Raw genomic sequence first — 17,805 nt, 5'->3', positions numbered from 1 at the left:
TTGCCACAGTGAAGGACTGGGCGGTGTGGCTACAAAGGGGCAGCGAGGGAGCTTCGTGGTGATGCACTAGTTCTGTATCTTGACTGCAGTGGTGGCGACACAAAGCCACACATGAGAAAGACTGCACACACCCACACATACCCGTTACACTGCTGCTGTCTGAGGTAGCTCGTGGATCGTAGTGACGTGAAATTCCGGACTGTGTAACCGCACTGCAGTCAAGCAAGGAGGAAGGAAGGTAAAGAGCACACAAGACCTCCTCATACTTTTTAATTTCTTTTGGCTATTTCCTACAAATCTATAATCACTTCAAAATAAAAAGTTTTTTTCTTTAAATGCAGATGCAGTAGAAAGGGAATAAAGTGCTACCTAGCATCTTGTCACTACAGAACTTGCTAATTAAGGAACAAATTAATGGACAGCTATTACCCTGTAGGGTGGCATCAGAAATTTCCCAACTCAAAAAAGGTGCAAGCAAAATTATAAGCACTGGGGAGTTCGTGGGGCTCCCACCACGGAGGCTAGAAAACCAGTGCAGCCACTGTGGGAACAATTTGGCACCACCTAGTAAAGCTGAAAATAGGCATACCTTCAGACCCACAACTCCACTCCCAGGCACCTAGAAAGTCTTGCATGGATGTACCAGAAAACAGGTGCAAGAATGTTCCAAGCAGTATTATTTGGAAATGAAAAAACTCTGTATGATCAATGCCTGAAGAACAGATATATATAAGCTGTGTAATAGTTAAACATGGAACATCATACAGCAGTGAAAAAGAATAACGCACAACTGCACGTTACTACACGGAGAAACCTGAAAACAGTGTTGAACAAAAAGTCAGAAAGTACACAAAGACTTCATTACATAAACATCAAAAACATGTAAAACAAACAACACAGTGTTTAGGGACACACTCACTCACAGCAGACTGTGAAGACGAGCAAGCGCATGAAGGATGACGTTCAGGCTAGCGACAACCTCTGAGGGGAAGAGGAGAGAGAGACCAGGGAGAAGCCCAGAGGCAGCTTCAAGGGGACTTGACAATGTTCTGTTTCCAAGTTGAGTAGTGAGTACCCACATGTTCACTTTACTCTTCTGTAAACTATCCAGGTACTAAATGTACTCCTTCTGTGCAGTGGTTTTGTGAAGTGTGAGAGGATGTGTGTTTTAAACAGTTACGATCAACTTTCAAAGTATCCTACTTTGATCACAAAACAAGTTCCCATGTTATGACAAAGAGTTACACAATATTTAGTTAACTGAGTAGTTAGCAATTTGTTAAACTAACGATAACAATTTTCAATTTTTGGACCAAAGTAAAGATTTAGCAGAAGGCACCAACTTAAATGAGACTTACCTGGCCATACCACTATCCCCACATAATTAACAAATAAGTCAACAGAATAACATGGTAAATACAGCTGATAATAATAAAAGAGATCTACATACCACAATGATGGCGATCCTTCCTCCCACATCGCCAACAACCGTGATTGGGGGCTTTTCTTTAGGAATCAGCACTGGTCGAATAAAACACACACACACAAGTTTCTATATTAAAAAGTAAACCAAAGCCATTAAAAAGCTAACCTCTCATGGGGCCAGCCCGGTGGCACAGTGGTTACATTTGCACACTCTGCTTTGGCAGCCTGGGGTTCGCAGGTTCAGGTCCCTACACACCGCTCATCAAGCCATGCTCAAGCCATGCTATGGAGGTGACCCACATACCAAATAGAGGATGAGTGGCACAGATGTTAGCTCAGGGACAATCTTCATCGCCAAAAAAAAAAAAAGTTAACATCTCATGATAAAAAGACCCAAGAAACCAGGAAGAGAAGGGAACTTCCTCAACCTAATAAAGGGCAACTAGGAAAAACCCACAGCTAACATCATACTTAACAAAAGACTGAAAACTTCCCCTAAGATCAGGAAGCAGACAAGGATGCTCGTTTTCACCACTGCTATTCAATATTGTACTGGATGTGCTAGCCAGGACAAGTAGGCCCAAAAAAGAAAGAAAACACATCCAGAATGGATAGGAATAAGTAAAACTATCTCTATTAGCAAATGACATGATCCTACATATGGAAAATACTAAAGAATCCACAAAGAAACTACTAAAGTTAACGTACAAATTCACCAAAGCTACAAGATCAACACACGAAAATCAGCTGTGCTTCTACACATCAGTAATGAACAATCTGAAGAAGAAATTAAGAAAACAACTCCATTTATGAAAGCATCAAAATGAATAAAATACCTAGGAGTAAATTTAACGAAGAAGGTGAAAGACTTGTACACCAAAAACTACAACACTGCTAAAAGAAACTAAAGAAAACGTAAATAAACGGAAAGACATCCCATGTTCATGGATTGGAAGACTTCTACCCAAAGGGATCTCCAGATTCAATGCAATCTCCATCAGAATCCCAACTGCTTTTTTTGCAGAAATGAACTGATCCTAAAATTCATATGGAAATACAAGGGAGCCCAAATAGCCAAAACAATCTTGAAAGAGAAGAAAGTTGGAAAGGCTCACATTTCCCTATTTCTAAACTTATCACAAAGCTATACTAATCAAAACAGTGTGCGATTGGCATAAAGACAGAGATACAGATCAATGGATTAGAACTGAGATTCCAGAAATAAACCCAAACATTTATGGTCAATTGATTTTTTCCCTTAGCTTTATTGAGATAGAACTGACAGACAACATTGTGTAAGTCTAAGATGTACAATGTGATGACTTGATACACGTATATACTGCAAAATGATTACCACAGTAAGATGAGGTGGAACACCCATCACCTCACAGGATTAGAGTTTTCTTGTGTGGCGAGAACATTTAAGATCTCCTCTCTTAGCAACTCTCCAGTACGTAATCCAGCGCTGTTAATTACAGTCACCATGCTGTGCATGAGGTGGAACACTCATCACCTCACATGATTAGAGTTTTCTTGTGTGGCGAGAACATTTAAGATCTCCTCTCTTAGCAACTCTCCAGTACGTAACACAGCACTGTTAATTACAGTCACCATGCTGTGCATTAGATCCCCAAGGCCACTCTTCCTCTAACTCAAAGTTCGTCCCTTTGACCAACATCTCCCCATTTCTCCACCTCCCCAGCCCCTGGCAACCACCATTCCATTCTCTGTTTCTATGAGTTTGGCTTTTTCTTTTTCTTTTAAGATTCTACATGTAAGTGAGATCATAAGTGCTTGTCTTTCTCTGACTTATCTCACTTAGCATAATGCCCTCAAGGTCCATCCATGTTGTCATAAAAGGCAGGATTTCCTTCTTTTTTATAGCTGAATAACATTCCATTGTATATGTGTATAAAATTGTTTTGTTTTATACATTTTCTTTATTTACTCTTCCATCGATGGACACTTATAATTGATTTTTTACAAGAATGAGCAGATTATTCCATTAAAGTCTTTTTAACAAATCGTGCTGGGAAAACTGATATCCATAGGCAAAAGAATGAAGTCGGACTCCTACCTCAAACCATATACAAAAATTAACTCAAAATTAACCAAAGATCTAAAAATAAGAGCTAAAACTATAAAAGTCTTAAGCAGAAAACACAGGAGGTAAATTTTCATGACCTTGGATTTGGCAAAGCCTTCTTAGACATGACACCAAAAGACAAGCAACAAACAAAAAAACAGATAAATTGGACTTCATCAAAATTAAAACTTTTGTGCATCCAAGGACACTACCAAGGAAGTGAAAAGAAAACCTACAGAATGGGAGAAAATATCTGCATACTATACATCTGATGAGAGTCTAGTGTTTATAATATATAAACAACTTTTACAACTCAACAATAAAACGACAAACAACCTAATTTAAAAATGAACAAAGAATTTGAATAGACGTTTCTCCAAAGAAGACATACAAATGGACAACACACACGTGAAAAGATGCTCAACATCATCAGCCATCAGGGAAACGCAATCAAAACTACAACGAACTACTCCTTGATACCCAACTAGGACAACTACAACCAAAAAGTGAGAGAATAAATGCTAAGGGTGTGGAAAAATTGGAACCTTCGTACATTACTAGTAGAAATGTAAAATGGCGCTGTGGAAAACAGTCTGGTGGTTCCTCAAAAAGTTAAAATTACCATATGATTCAGCAATTCTAATCCTAGGTACAGACCCTGGAGAAACGAAATCATATGCCCCCAAGAAACTTCTACACGAACGCAGAGCATTATAGCCAAAAGGAAGAAATAACTCAAGTGTCCCTCAACGGATGAATGGATAAACAAATTATGGCATATACATACAGCAGAGTATCATTCAGCCATCAAAAAGAATTAAGTACTGGGGCCGGCTCGGTGGCACAGCAGTTAAGTTCGTGCACTCTGCTTCGGCGGCCCAGGGTTCACTGGTTCAGATTCTGGGCCCAGACCCACATGCTGCTTATCAAGCCAAGCTGTGACAGGCGTCCCACATATAAAGTGGAGGAAGATGGGCACAGATGTTAGCTCAGGGCCAGTCTTCCTCAGCAAAAAGAGGAGAATTGGCAGTAGATGTTAGCTCAGGGCTAATTTTCCTCAAAAAAAAAAACACAAAAAAAGAATGAAAGAAGTACTAGTACTTGCAACAACTTGGATGAACTTCAAAGACATTATGCTAAGTGAAAGAAACCAGACACAAAAGATCACGTATTGTATGATTCCATCTATACGAAATGTCCGGCACAAGCAAATTCAAAGGGACATAAAGCAAATTAGTGGTGCCAGGGGCTGGGGGAAGGGATGGGGAGTGACTGCTTAACGGGTAGGGGCGTTCTTCTGAGATGAAAAGTGTGAAACTAGAAAGAAATGGTCGTTGTGTAACATGGTGAGTGTACTAAATGCCAGTGAACTGTGACTTCAAAATGTTTAATCCTATGTTACACAAGTGTCACTTCAAATTATTTAAAAAGGTCAATGACACACAAAGGAAAAAAACAGAAGAAGTGCTCTAGATGAGGGATTCTCAACCTTGGCATAGTGCCATCTGGGGAGAGCATCCCTTGCTTGGGGCTGTGCTGTGTGCTGCAGGATGTTTAGCAGCATCCTTGGCCTCTACTCACTAGAGGCCAGCAGTGCCCCTCAACTGGAACAATCGAAAAAAGTCTCCAGACATTTCCAAAGGTCCTCCAAGGGACAACCCCTCCCGCCCCCACACCTAGTTGAGAGCCACTGCTTCAGATTAAAAGAGACTAAAGACGGATGACAATCAAATGCCAAATGGGAACCTAGGTTGGTGTGGGGGAGGGAACAGAAAAGTAAAACCAAACAAAACAAGACAATGCCAGAACTGAAGAAATTTTTTACATTTGCAACACTCCTTTTCCCAGGCACTTAACCCCCACGCCAATGAGAGTATGATGGCATAGCCCTTTAGGAAATCAATTTGACAAAGAGCCATATAAATAGTCATATCTTTTGACCCACTAATCTCACTTTCAAAAACTTATAACGAAATAAGCCAAAGTATGGAAAGAGTTTTTTACCCACATATGTGCACTGCAACATTATATTGGCAAAGAGCAGGAGAAAACATAAACACCCGGTTAGACCCCAGCTGGGTGGTCTACGCCACATCCATTAAGATGGGATGCTATACGGCCATGCAAAATGCTATTTACAAGTTTTTAATGACTTGGGAAAAGATATATTATAAGGCTGGGCCAAGACAGCAATATGCACAATTACATAATCAGCATGGATCACAGCTCTATGAAAATCAGAAACGACAATGAAAGGAAGCCCACTGACAAAAGTGGTGTGTATGGCTCTCAACAGTGGAATTAAGCACTGATTCTTATTTTCTTCTAAATTTTACACATCATAATGTTCTAAATAATTGTACAACATGTTTATATTCTGAAAAAGTATTTTTATTATTTTCTTTTTTAGGTGGTATTTTTCATCTATAGGAAACCAGAAGATACAAATTAAAAATAATTTTTTAAGTCTAATGCTAAATATCAAAATCTTTTTGATATAATCAAAACCTCAAAATACATATTTGAGATGCAATAGGATGAATGCTTTCTTTTCCCTTCATATATCTATTTGCTATTAAGCATTATACATAGGTTGTCAAGCCATCAAATGTGCAAAAATGTTTAATATTCAGGATCTGTGAAACTAAAATTCTGGTATACTCCCCCAAAAGTCCTCTAGTAAACACCACTTGAGTGAAAATATAAACACAGAAACATTCTAATTAAAAGTGAAACTGTGAGTGACACAGGATGAACCTGAGGCCGAGAAGGGAAGGCGGGCGAGCGCTGGACAGCCGCGCAGCCCCTCCGCGTCCACGGGAAGGCGGCTCCTCCGCGCCGCAGGCCGCGAGGCTGCGGGGCCACCGGGACGCGCCCAAGTTAGGAAGGCGCCCGTGCACCTCCAGGTGGCTGCGCGGTCCCGAGCGAGCACAGCCCACGTGCCTGCAAACCTCTGAGTGGGGACGCGTCTCCTCCGCACTCAGGGAACCAGCTCAACCCCGAGGCTGCCAGAGGCCCCGCCAGAAGGCCCTCAGGGCGCGGCACAGGCTGGAAGGGCAGGGCTGCCAGACGGTGAGCGCCCAGCAGCCTGGCGCACAGGCAGGGAAAGGTCCGCACCGGCACAGGCTCGCAGCTGAGCGGACGCTAAAGTGTCCCCGGCTCCTGCCCGGCTCCCTCGCCTCTTTAAACCCCCATCACCGGGCAGCGCCAAGAAGGGCATGGGGAGAGCACGGGCTTTTGAGCTGCACAAGCCCACCGCCACCCGCAAGAGCAGTGGTGTACACTGAGTCACGAATGTAAGTCACATGCTAACTTCTGATTTTCTAGTAGCCATGGTACAAAAGCACAAACAGGTGAAATTAATTTTAATTATATAGTTTGTTTAATCCAATCTATCAAAACGTCATTTTAACATGTAATCAATAAACAATTGATCAACGAGATCTTCCACATTACGGTTTTCACATCAAGACTGCCTGTCCTTCACACTGCCTGCATGCCTCAACTCCTGTCACCTCATTCCAGTGGGCAGGAGCCACACGCCACTGCGGCCACTGGGTTGGGCCTCGCAGCCCAAGATGAAAGCCCCCACACTGTGCACTTGCTCAGCTTCACCAGCCTGCCACATCTGGCCTTGTTTCTCGCCTCTCTTCCCTGCAGTCTGTCCCAACGCTGACCGAGGCCTGGACTTCTGACCACACCCGCCCCTCCCTAACTGCCCCCAGCTCGAGAGCATTTGACAAGCTTATTAAGGCAAGCTTATTAAGTAGCATTCAAGATCCTCCCAGTTAATATTCCAGCAGAATATTGCTTCCTTATCCCTATCTCGTCCCTCCAAGGACCTTCTGGAAGTCAGGGTGGTGTTGTTCCCGCCGCCAGACACAAACGCCAGCCCTTGCCTCCAGAGCCTGCCCTCCCGCCCTCCAGGCCATCCCGGCAGCCCGCCTCCCCTGCCTGGATGCCTGCCATCCCCACCTCAGCCCAGTGAGACCCACAGGCCCAGCGACAATCTCAGCTCTGTCACGGCCACTTCCCACTCCCCTGAGCTTTCCTCTGTCCATAAAGGAGCCAACTCCTAGGCGAAGCCAGAGCCTGAAAGGGTCCAGAATACGCCACAGTGGCATAAAAATCATTTTGAGCCAAAGGGAGCTGAGTTCCTGAAATCCTTTATTTGCCTAAAAGCAGAGCCTCCGAGAAGAATTCCATCGCCATAAATCCCACCCTAGGAAGCACCAGGGAAGATGGGCTCTCCTCATCCAGACTAGAAGTCAGCACTGCCTCTAAACAGACATTGTCACAAAACTGTCACATCTCCCCCCCCATTCTCCTAGGGGCCCCGTTTATCTTTCCTAAGTCATTTGTTTTCCCACAAGCGCCCTTTCCCTCTTCCCCCCTTCCTCCAGTAAGACGTCTTCTGTTTTCTCTAAGTTCCCTTCTCCCCAGGCCCTTCTCCTAGTAAGACGGTACAGAAGCCCCAAATTCGAAACTCCTAAAATCTGTCTTTCTCTTGCTAATCTGTCTTTCGTCACTTTCATTTGCAGGCCCCCAAGCAAGGAACCTAAAGAGGGTAGAGGAAAAGTTTTTCCTCTCCAACAGACTCAAAGGTGGTATTTTTTTTACTGAAAAGATGTTACTAAAGGACAAGGGAAGTTTCTAAAAACAAAAATCAATGCACACATAACTCTTGCCACCTCATCACGACTATTTTCATCCTTCCTATTTCCTCCCGGTCCTTGCACAAAGGTCTACACTCTCGTATTCTGCCTATTCAGATACATTCACAGATTTTCTCGTTTCCAAATAGTCTTAATTGTTTCAAAGGGCTGAATAATTAGTTGGACTGATGCAGCATAATTTATCAAGCTCTACCCTCTGGTAAACCATTTAGACCTTTCCAATATTTTGCATTAAAAATAACACTACAGTGAATAATCTTGTGCATAAAAAGCTTTTTTGCGTCTGTTAAACTATAGGCTATACTATTGAGGGAATGAATGCAGCTCCCTGAGGTGCCACAGGCTGAACAGTCTGCACATTTTCACAGGTCTTGCTATGATCAGACAGACTGTGTCTAAGAGCTCTGCGATCCACAGGGCCACCAGAAGGGCATGTTGCAGCCAGGCCAGGGAAGGTATTAATCAGTTTGCCAACTTAAAAACAGAGAGAAGAGGTAACTCACATTTGAAAAAAAAAATTAACCCAGCCTTAAAATCAAAGATGAAACGACAAAGGGGGGCCAGCACACTTACTGGGGATCTCCAGGCTGGGGTGGATGGCAGCCACGTTCCTGACCATGGGCGGGGAATGCCGGCCATCCACCAAGTCAGACTCGGCGTCCTGCGCCTCTCCGTGAATCACCGCAATTCCCAGCCGCAGGCGCTCAGCGAACGACTGTGCCCTGAGGGAGAGCATGAGACAGTTCACACACCACGCAGCACCTGTTTCCTGTTAACGGCTATAGGAGAAACATTAGGAGAACACAAATAAAACGTGGCTTCCCAAAGGAATAGTGGAAAAAGAGAAGGAGATAACCTCAGTCTTAGAATCCAGGACAACGCATGGAGACCTCCCGTCCCTCTGGCAGCGACAGTGGCCCTGGTCTGCACTAGTCAGCAGGGTGGGCAGGAGTAAGCTAGTTAACCTCCTCTAAGCCTGTTTCCTCACGTGTAACTGCTCATGCTACCCACTTACCTACTTCAAAGTGAGAACAAGCCACAGGAGACAAAGTGCAGTAAATACTCCCGAAACATTAAGCATCAATTTTCTAATAGCTTTATTGAGATAGTTATACAGTGGTGTAACAGAGACAGAATAAACCGTACACAGGTAACCTGTACGAGTTCATAAGCTCCGATGTATGTATACACCTGTATAACCACTGGCACAACCAAGACAATGAAAATATCTATCACTGCCAATGTTTCCTTGTGCCCCTTTGTAATTTCTCCTTCCAGCACGGGGCAACCACTGATCTGCTTTCTGTCACTATAGTTTCCCTTCTCTAGAATTTCATAAGTGGAATCAGAATATGTAGTCTCTTTTGGCCTGACTTCTTTTTGGAGTTTCATCCACATTATACCGTACATCAAAAAACAGGTCATCCCTTTACATTGCTGAGTACTATTCCATTTCATGGGTCTATCACAGTTTATCCATTTACTTGTTGATGAACTTTTGGGTTGTTTCCAGTTTTAAGCTATTACAAAACTGGCCATGAATATTTACGTACAGATCTCTGTACGAACACGTTTCTTTTCTCTGGGTAAATACCTGGGAGTTGAATGGCTAGGTCACATGGTGGGCATGCATTTAACTCCTGAAAAAATCACAGAACTGTTTCCCAAAGTGGTTACACCTTTTTTACATTTGCATGAGAGTTCTAGTTTCTCCACGTTTTCACCAAAATTTGGTATGGTCAGTCATTTCAGTGTTATCAATTCTAAAAGTGTATAATGATACTTCAGTGTGGTTTCAACTTGACTTTCCCTCATGACAAACGGTGTTGAACATTGTTTCACGTGCTTATTTGCCACCTATATATATTCTTTGGTAAAGAGTCTGTCTATCTTTTGTCAATTTTTTACGGGTTGTTAGATCACAAGTTTCGAGAACTCTTTTTACATATTCTATAAGTCCTTTATCAGATATATGCTTTACAAATATTTTCCCCTAATATGTGCCTTCTGTCATTCTCTTAATAGTGTCTTCTGAAGAGCACTTTTTAATTTTGATGAAGTCCAACTTCACATTTTTTCCTTATGAATTGTGCTTCTGGTGTCATACTTAAGAAATCTTTGCCTATACCAAGGTCACAAAGATTTTCAACTGTTTTTCCTTTGAAATTTTATAATTTGAGGTTTTACATTTAGGTATATGATTCATTTTTAGTTGATTCTCACATATGATATGAGATAGGACTCAAAATTCATTATTATTTGTACATGAACATCCAATTACTCCAAAACCATGTGTTGAAAAGCCTATCCTTTCTCCACTGAATTGCCTTTACACCTTTGTTGGAAATCAGTATTCCAGATATATGTGGGTCTACTTTTTGACTCTATTCTGTTCCACAGATCTGTTTTTCCTTCTTTATCCCAACACCACATCATCAAGAGGGCTTTAGCTTTATAATAAGCCTTGAACTCGCGTAGTGTTAGATCGCCCACTTCATTGTTTGTCAAAGTTATTTTGGCTATTGTAGGTTCTCTACATTTCAATATGAATTTGAGAATCAGCTTGTCAATTTCTGCACAAAAGCCTGCTCGCACTTTGATTGGGACGGTGGCAACTCTACAGACCAATTTGGGAAGAACTGATACCTTAACAATATTGAGTCTTTTGACCTGAACACAGTACCTTTCTTCATTCATTTGGGTCTTCTTCAATTTTTCTCAGCAGTGTTTTATATTTTTCAGAGTAAAAGTCTTGAACATCTTAGATTTATCCCTAAGTTTTCACCTAATTTGACACTATTTGGTTTTATTTTTCAGTTTCCAATTGCTCATTGCTAGAATACAAATACAAGTGATTTTTGTATACTGATCTCGTATCCTGCAACCTTGCTAAACTGTCTATTAGTCCTAATAGGATTCTTGTGGATTCCATCAGTTTTAACATAATCACGCCACTTGCAAATTAGGACTGCTTTCCTTCTTCCTTTCCATATTGCATCCCTCTTCCGTCTTTTTTTTAACTGCGCTATTCAGAACCCCCAGGACAATGCTGAACAGAAGCAGGGAGAGCAGACATCTCGTCGCGTTCCTGATCTTAGGGAATCAGTCTTTCACCATTAAGTGTGATGTTAGCCATGGTTTTTCATCGATATCCTTTATCAGATAAGGAAGCTCTCGTCTTTTCCTAGTTTGCTTAAAGTTTTATCAGGAATAGAAATTGAATCTTGTCAAATGCTTTTTGAGTCTACTGAGATAATCATATGGTTTTTCCTTTTTATTTTATTCCAAAATGGTCACGGTACATTATCCTTTTCATGTATTGTTGGATTCAATTTGCTAAACTGTTGCTTAGAATTTTTCATCTATGTTCATGAGGAATATTGGTCTGTGTTGTTTGTCTTGTAATATCCGTGTCTGGCTTTGCTATCAGGGTAATGACAGCCTCATAAAATGAGCTGGGAAGTACTGTTCTTCTTCAATTTTCTGGAAGAGTTTATGTACAATCAGTATTATTTCTCCCTTGCATGTCTGACAGAATCCACCACTGAAGCCATCTGGGATAAACTCTTTCTTCCATCTTCAGCACCGAACGCACAGTAAATGTTCAAGTGATTAAGGATCCAGTGGGTTCTCCCAATCCTGGTTTTCAAACATCCAAAATTCAAAATAAGTTCACGAGAACAGCTGAAAACACTGGGCTGAGGCCATAACTTAGGGATTAAACGGGATCCCATGTGTACGATCTATACTGACACAGCCAAGGCATTTAATGCCATGAGAAGAGGAAGGCACTTGCAAACGCCAGGCACTGTCCCCTGGTTGAAGAGAAGCCTCGCCCCTGTCCTGGTGTCCTGCAGCTGCTGCACAACTGAGGGAAGCTTTGTGTAATGTTAGTAACTATTTCAAAAAATTTCAATTCATGCTGCAGTCTTCCTATTTCAAGATACTTTCTTATAAACTTACGTTTTGCCCCGCTCAGGAGAAAGTGCTATCATCACATAGCACACAGTTAAGGCTTCTGCGATATTAAAAAAATCTCAAATGCACATAAGGAAACATCTATTGACTTGGCCCTATCCATGATGAATCTAATTCATATTTCCAAGGAAAAGACACTAAGACCATAGGAGCAGAACTATACTGCATAATCTGATACAGAAAAGTGTGTGTGTGTGTTTATGTGTCTGGGTGTGAATATTTTTACTTTGGGAAAAGAGGGAGCGTTATCAAGAGGGAGAATATTTTAATTGCTAAATACCAGGGCCAGCCTGGTAGCATAGTGGTTAAGTTCATGCACTCCACTTCGGTGGCCTGGGGTTCACCAGTTAGGATCCTGGGCACAGACCTACGCACCGCTCATCAAGCCATGCTGTGGCGGCATCCCACATAGAGGAACTAGAATAATCTAACCAGTAAAGAACACACAGCTGCACCACCCCGGATAAGTCTCTTCATCTCCTTGGGTGTGCTTCCTCGACTGTGAGGGATAATAAACGCGGACATTCTAGGTGGAGAAGATCAAATGAGATCATGTGGACATCTTAGTCAGCTCTGGTTGCTGTAACGGAGGACCACAGATGGGGTGGTTTAAACAAGAGAAATGTATTTCTCACAGTTCTGGAGGTCAGAGGTCCAAGATCAAAGCATCAGCAGATCTGGCACCTGGTGAGAGCCAGCTTTCTGGTTGGCCTACGGACATCTCGTTTTATCTTCACACGGGGAGAGGGCAAGTGCCTGTGTCTCTGCTCACAGATGCGCTAATCCCACACCTGAGGGCTCCGCCTTCATGACCTAATTACCTCCCAAAAGCCCCACCTCCCAATATCATCACACTGGGGAAGAGGATTTCACCATAGGAATTTGCCGGGGTGGGGGGGGGGACACAAACATTCAGTCCAAAACAGTAGATAAAACTCCTGACACTAAAACAAGCCCCTTGAAGGCATCTTCCTGGCCTCACCAGACCTAGCAGGACAGCCTCTCAAAAACATCTGAATGGACAAATGACAAACGTCACCATAGTATCAACAATGCCAAAGAGCTGAGCAGAGGGCTACACAGTGATAACTCTACCACTCATTCACCACCTCATCAACACGTGATGTTAGCTACAGGCTGAGGATTAAAGAAGTTACCAGAAGCCTACCCAGATGGGCAAGCCTTCATCAGACAGATGAGAAAATTCACCATATTCTGGTATTTAGTGGGAAAAAAATTATCAAAATACACTGCTGCCGCTTCCGCTTCTGCTCAGATAAAGCACTCCTTCCACTAAGTACAACCCAAAGCCACAACCCAAAGCCTGGATGTCACAGCGACACAAACACAAGCAGGCTCGACAGGTGGAGAGAGAACAGACTGGCTGCGGACCTCAGGGCCGAAGGAAGGACATGCTAGGGAATCCTCGGGGCTTTCTTGTTGCCTCATTATCCCACACTCGCAGCTGGAGAAGCAGGCAACCCAAAAATGCCAAGAGCATGGACGAAAAAGCCCAAACAAAAGCCTGATCTCTCTAGCCAAAGGTCCAGGAAAGGGACTGCCTCGCAAGCCAGAAAACTTAAAGACAATAACTTTTCTCCTCCAGCCAAACACCACAGAAACTGTGGCTGCACCCGTCCCCGACATGAGCAAAGGCCAAGTAAAGGGTCTACACTTCATCCCGTGCCAGGTATAATGATGTGTCCCAAAGCCCTGGGTGCAGTGGTTTAAGCTGAGGCTAAGTAGGGAGCTGGGACTTTTATCCCCACTTGGAGGTAATGAGCCCCCACCCACCAGTGTCAGCAGAGTGTGTCACCTGGACTTGCACCCCAATCCAGCAGTAAAGAGGTGCCTTTCCCCCTCCCCACCGAGGTGGTGTCAGAGGCCTGGTGGAGTCAGGACTTTCACCAACACCCAGTGGTAACAAGGTCACTCCTCCCTGGTGTCAGGGGAGGACAAGTAGGGAGCTAGCACCGCCCCCTCTTTCACCCACTTCTGATTGTTCAGATCTGTTACCACAAAGCTACAGTAACCAACACAGTGTGGTACTGACATATAGACAACAGAATAGAACTGACAGTCCAGAAATAAACCCAAACACCCATGGCCAATTGATTTTTGACAAGGGTTTCAAAGTCATTCAATGGGGAAAGAAAGACCAGACAACTGGAAAAGCACATGGAAGAGAAAAAAGCTGGACTCCTACCTCACTCCATATACAAAAATTAATTCAAAATGGATCAACAACCTAAATATAAGAGCTCAAACTAAGCTATTATGAGAAAGCAAAGGGGTAAAACTCAATGACCTTGGAGTCAGCAATGGATTCTTAGATATGACACCAGAAGCATAAGCAACAAGAAAGCTAAAGTGGACTTCATAAATATTAAAAAATTTTGTGCACAAAAGGGCATTATCAAGAAAAGGAAAAGATAACCTACAGAATGGGTTAAAATATTTACAAGTCATATATCTGATAAGGGTCTAGTATCCAGAACATATAAATAACACTTAGAACTCAACAACAAAGAGACAAGAACCCAATTAAACAATGGGCAGAGGACTTTAGTAGACATTTCTCCAAAAATATACCAATGGCCAACAAGCACAAGAAAAGATGCTCAACATCATTAATTATTAGGGAAATGCAAATCAAAACCACAATAAAATATCACTTCATACCCACTAGGATGGCAATATTCAAAAACCAGAAAATAAATGTCGGTAAGAATGTGGAGAAATTGGAACCCCTGTACACTGCTGGTGAGAATGCAAAGTGGTGTAGCTGCTGGAAAACAGGTTGGTGGTCCCTCAAAAATGTAAACACAGAATTATCATATGAGCCAGCAATTTCAACCCTAGGTAGACATCCACAAGAAATACAGATACGTCCACACAGAAACTTGTTCACAATGTTCACAGCAGTGCTGTTCATTTTAGCCAAAAGGTAGAAACAACCCAAACGTCCATCAATGGATACGCAAATGATAGTACATCCATACAATGGAGTATTTTTCAGCCATCAAAAGGAATGAATTGCTGAGACATACCATAACGTAGATGCACCTTGAAAACATTATGCTAAGGGAAAGAAACTAGACGTGAAAGGCCTCATGTTGTATGATTCCATTTATATGAAATACCAAGAATAGGCAAATCCACAGAGGCAGAAAGCAGATTAGCGGCTGCCAAGAGATGAGGGGAGAAGGCAATGGAGAGTCATTACTTAATGAGTACAAGGTGTTCTCCTGGGATGATGGAAAAGTTTCAAAGTTACAGACAGGTGGTGGTTGCACAACATTGTAAGTGCACTAAACGCCAGCGAATTGTACACTTTAAAATGGTTAATCATACGTCACATGATTGTCACCTTAACAAAAAAAAGTGTGTATCAGAGAAAAATTAATTATTAAATTAAAATTAATTCAGCCTTTGCACAAATGTTTGGAAAAGTTGTTTGAAATGTTTATATTCCAAAACGAGTCATGGTTTACTACGACTTAATCAAACGGACAATATGAGACCCCAAGGACAGAGCTTTCTGAAGGAAGCGTGGGTGGGCACAGTCTGCCCTGCACGGGAGGCTGGCTCTAAGAACATGGCAACTTCATGGTTTTATCATAAATGCCAACTCTATTTATTCAATATAGTAAATATTGTTATTTTATAATAGAAAGCTACTTATATGTAATATCTTTTAAATCAACGGCAAGTCCCCCCCCATCCTTCAATAGTAACAGACTGTGGCTCAGGATGGAGGTCCCCACGCTTGCTTTCACTCCACAGAACTCAACAACGGTCCAGTGAGCAGAGGCATTCAGTTGTGGGAAATAATTTTAAAAGATCTTTTTTAGGAAAAAGCCTTTATTCCCACGTTGGATTTTATCCTTTCCCTCTCCAATGGAGAGTGGCTTTTCTTTTTCGTTTTCCTCCTTCTCCCCAAAGCCCCCCAGTACACAGTTGTATATTTTAGTTGTGAGTCCTTCTAGCTGTGCCATGTGGGCAGCCACCTCAGCGTGGCTCAGTGAGTGGTGCTAGGGTCCGCACCCAGGATCCAAACTGGTGAGACCCTGGGCCGCTGAAGCAGAGCGCGTGAACTTAACCACTCAGCCATGGGGCCGGCCCCTGGAGTGGCTTCTATATGAAACACCCTCAACACAAACACAATTTTAAGTACTATATTACTGACTCATCAGTTACTCCAGGTCACAAGTAACTCTCAACACTGCCCCAACTGTACGCCTCAGGGTGTTTGAGTTTTGTAAAACGTCACTTTCTAACACATGCCAATAAGGGGCCTCTCAGCTGGATACAATTCTGTTAATAAATTACTGAGTGTTTTTGAATAAAAGGCAGTAAACAACTACAAAGTGTATTCGGTGGTATTTTAAATGCCAGATGTGAAGATCAATGACAGGTGGCTGCCCATCTGGGCATGAGGGAAGCACTAGGTCAGGACCCCAGACTCAGATGGCTTTGGTCAAGAAATGCAACTGGCAGTCAGACTGGGGTTGGAAAAAAAGAGGAAAGCAAATTACTTAACACATGGAGCGGGCAATCTTTTAGACTATCAGTCCACAGAATAAAAACAAGGGACACCAGTGGGAACCGCTGAGGAGAATCCAGGATGCCCCGGATCTATGGGGACGTGATCCTCGGCGGCAGATCCAAGCAGCAGTCGGGGGCTCCCACCTACCTCTTGGCCGAGGCTGGGGATTTGGCCACAATCACCGCATTCCTGTAATCCGGGATCTGTGACAGACAAGAGGGGCGTTACTGCCACGTCTCCACAGGGCTCTTCACACCAACAGGCAACAATCAATAAAAAGGAACATTCTAATGGACTCCAAAATGCCATCTGGTCACTTCAAAGTTTTCCAAAAACAGAGAGTTCAAAGTCAAGTTCTCCTTTGGAAAAATGAAGAAATGTCTACCTAAGAAAAACATATTATTAAGGTCCGACCCTCACAGACTCTTCTAAGGAAAAAGCAGGGCTAATGAGTGACTGGCTCAGATCTCCCTGCCAGCCCACACTGATAACATGGGGGAAGGATGCTTTCATAAAGTCAGCAGGAAGGCCTCTCACGGATCCCAGTTACACACAATCGCCATCCAACCTGAATCGGGGGTAACCGTCAAATTCCAAATCAGTGCGCTCCAAACCCATGATTCAGCGCATCTCAGTCAGGGCACACTGAAGAAACCAACTGTCAAAGGCCGGTCGGCAAGGACCCGTCTGCAAAGCTGTTAAGAGCCCTTGAGAAAGTAAGTGAAACATCAGCCTGCTTTGGAGTCTTAGAGTTGAACATTTGAAGTGACCCGTGCTGGCGACGATTTCAACTGAACATAGACCCATCACCAACCTCTGAGAGTTTAGAAGACAGAACTAGTTTAAAGCCGAGCGGTGGTTCGTTGTTTCTGACTTCAGCTCAGCAATATTTTCAAATTGTGTTCTTGAAATTCAATCAATTCAAGTAAAGTGTATTATTTCATTCAAATATATCCCCATTGCTTTTTTCCTCACAATTACGCAGATCAATGAATTTAACATAAGTACTTAATAACATCCAGCACCTTGTACAATGTCTAGCACACAGGAAGCATTAAATAATAAATAGCTAGTAAACGAAGAAAAAACTG

The 17,805-nt window shown here is 42.8% G+C and overlaps 1 protein-coding gene across 7 annotated transcripts in view; it reads right to left on the bottom strand.

The window, feature by feature from the left end:
- PRPSAP2 (phosphoribosyl pyrophosphate synthetase associated protein 2) overlaps positions 1–17,805 on the bottom strand; it is a 51,628-nt gene that overhangs the window by 6,137 nt on the left and 27,686 nt on the right. For all 7 annotated transcript variants that reach the window (XM_046676112.1, XM_046676114.1, XM_046676107.1 and 4 more), the window contains 3 exons: positions 16,862–16,917; positions 8,761–8,909; positions 1,451–1,521 (listed from right to left, as the gene is read on the bottom strand). In XM_046676112.1, coding sequence (XP_046532068.1) covers positions 1,451–1,521; positions 8,761–8,909; positions 16,862–16,917 — 276 coding nt within the window. The remainder of the gene's footprint in view (positions 1–1,450; positions 1,522–8,760; positions 8,910–16,861; positions 16,918–17,805) is intronic.

This window comes from Equus quagga, chromosome 11 (assembly GCF_021613505.1).
Source record: "Equus quagga isolate Etosha38 chromosome 11, UCLA_HA_Equagga_1.0, whole genome shotgun sequence".
Classification (NCBI taxonomy): Eukaryota; Metazoa; Chordata; class Mammalia; order Perissodactyla; family Equidae; genus Equus; species Equus quagga.
Note: the sequence above shows the minus strand (reverse complement) of the source record. Positions and strands in the feature narration are given on the sequence as shown.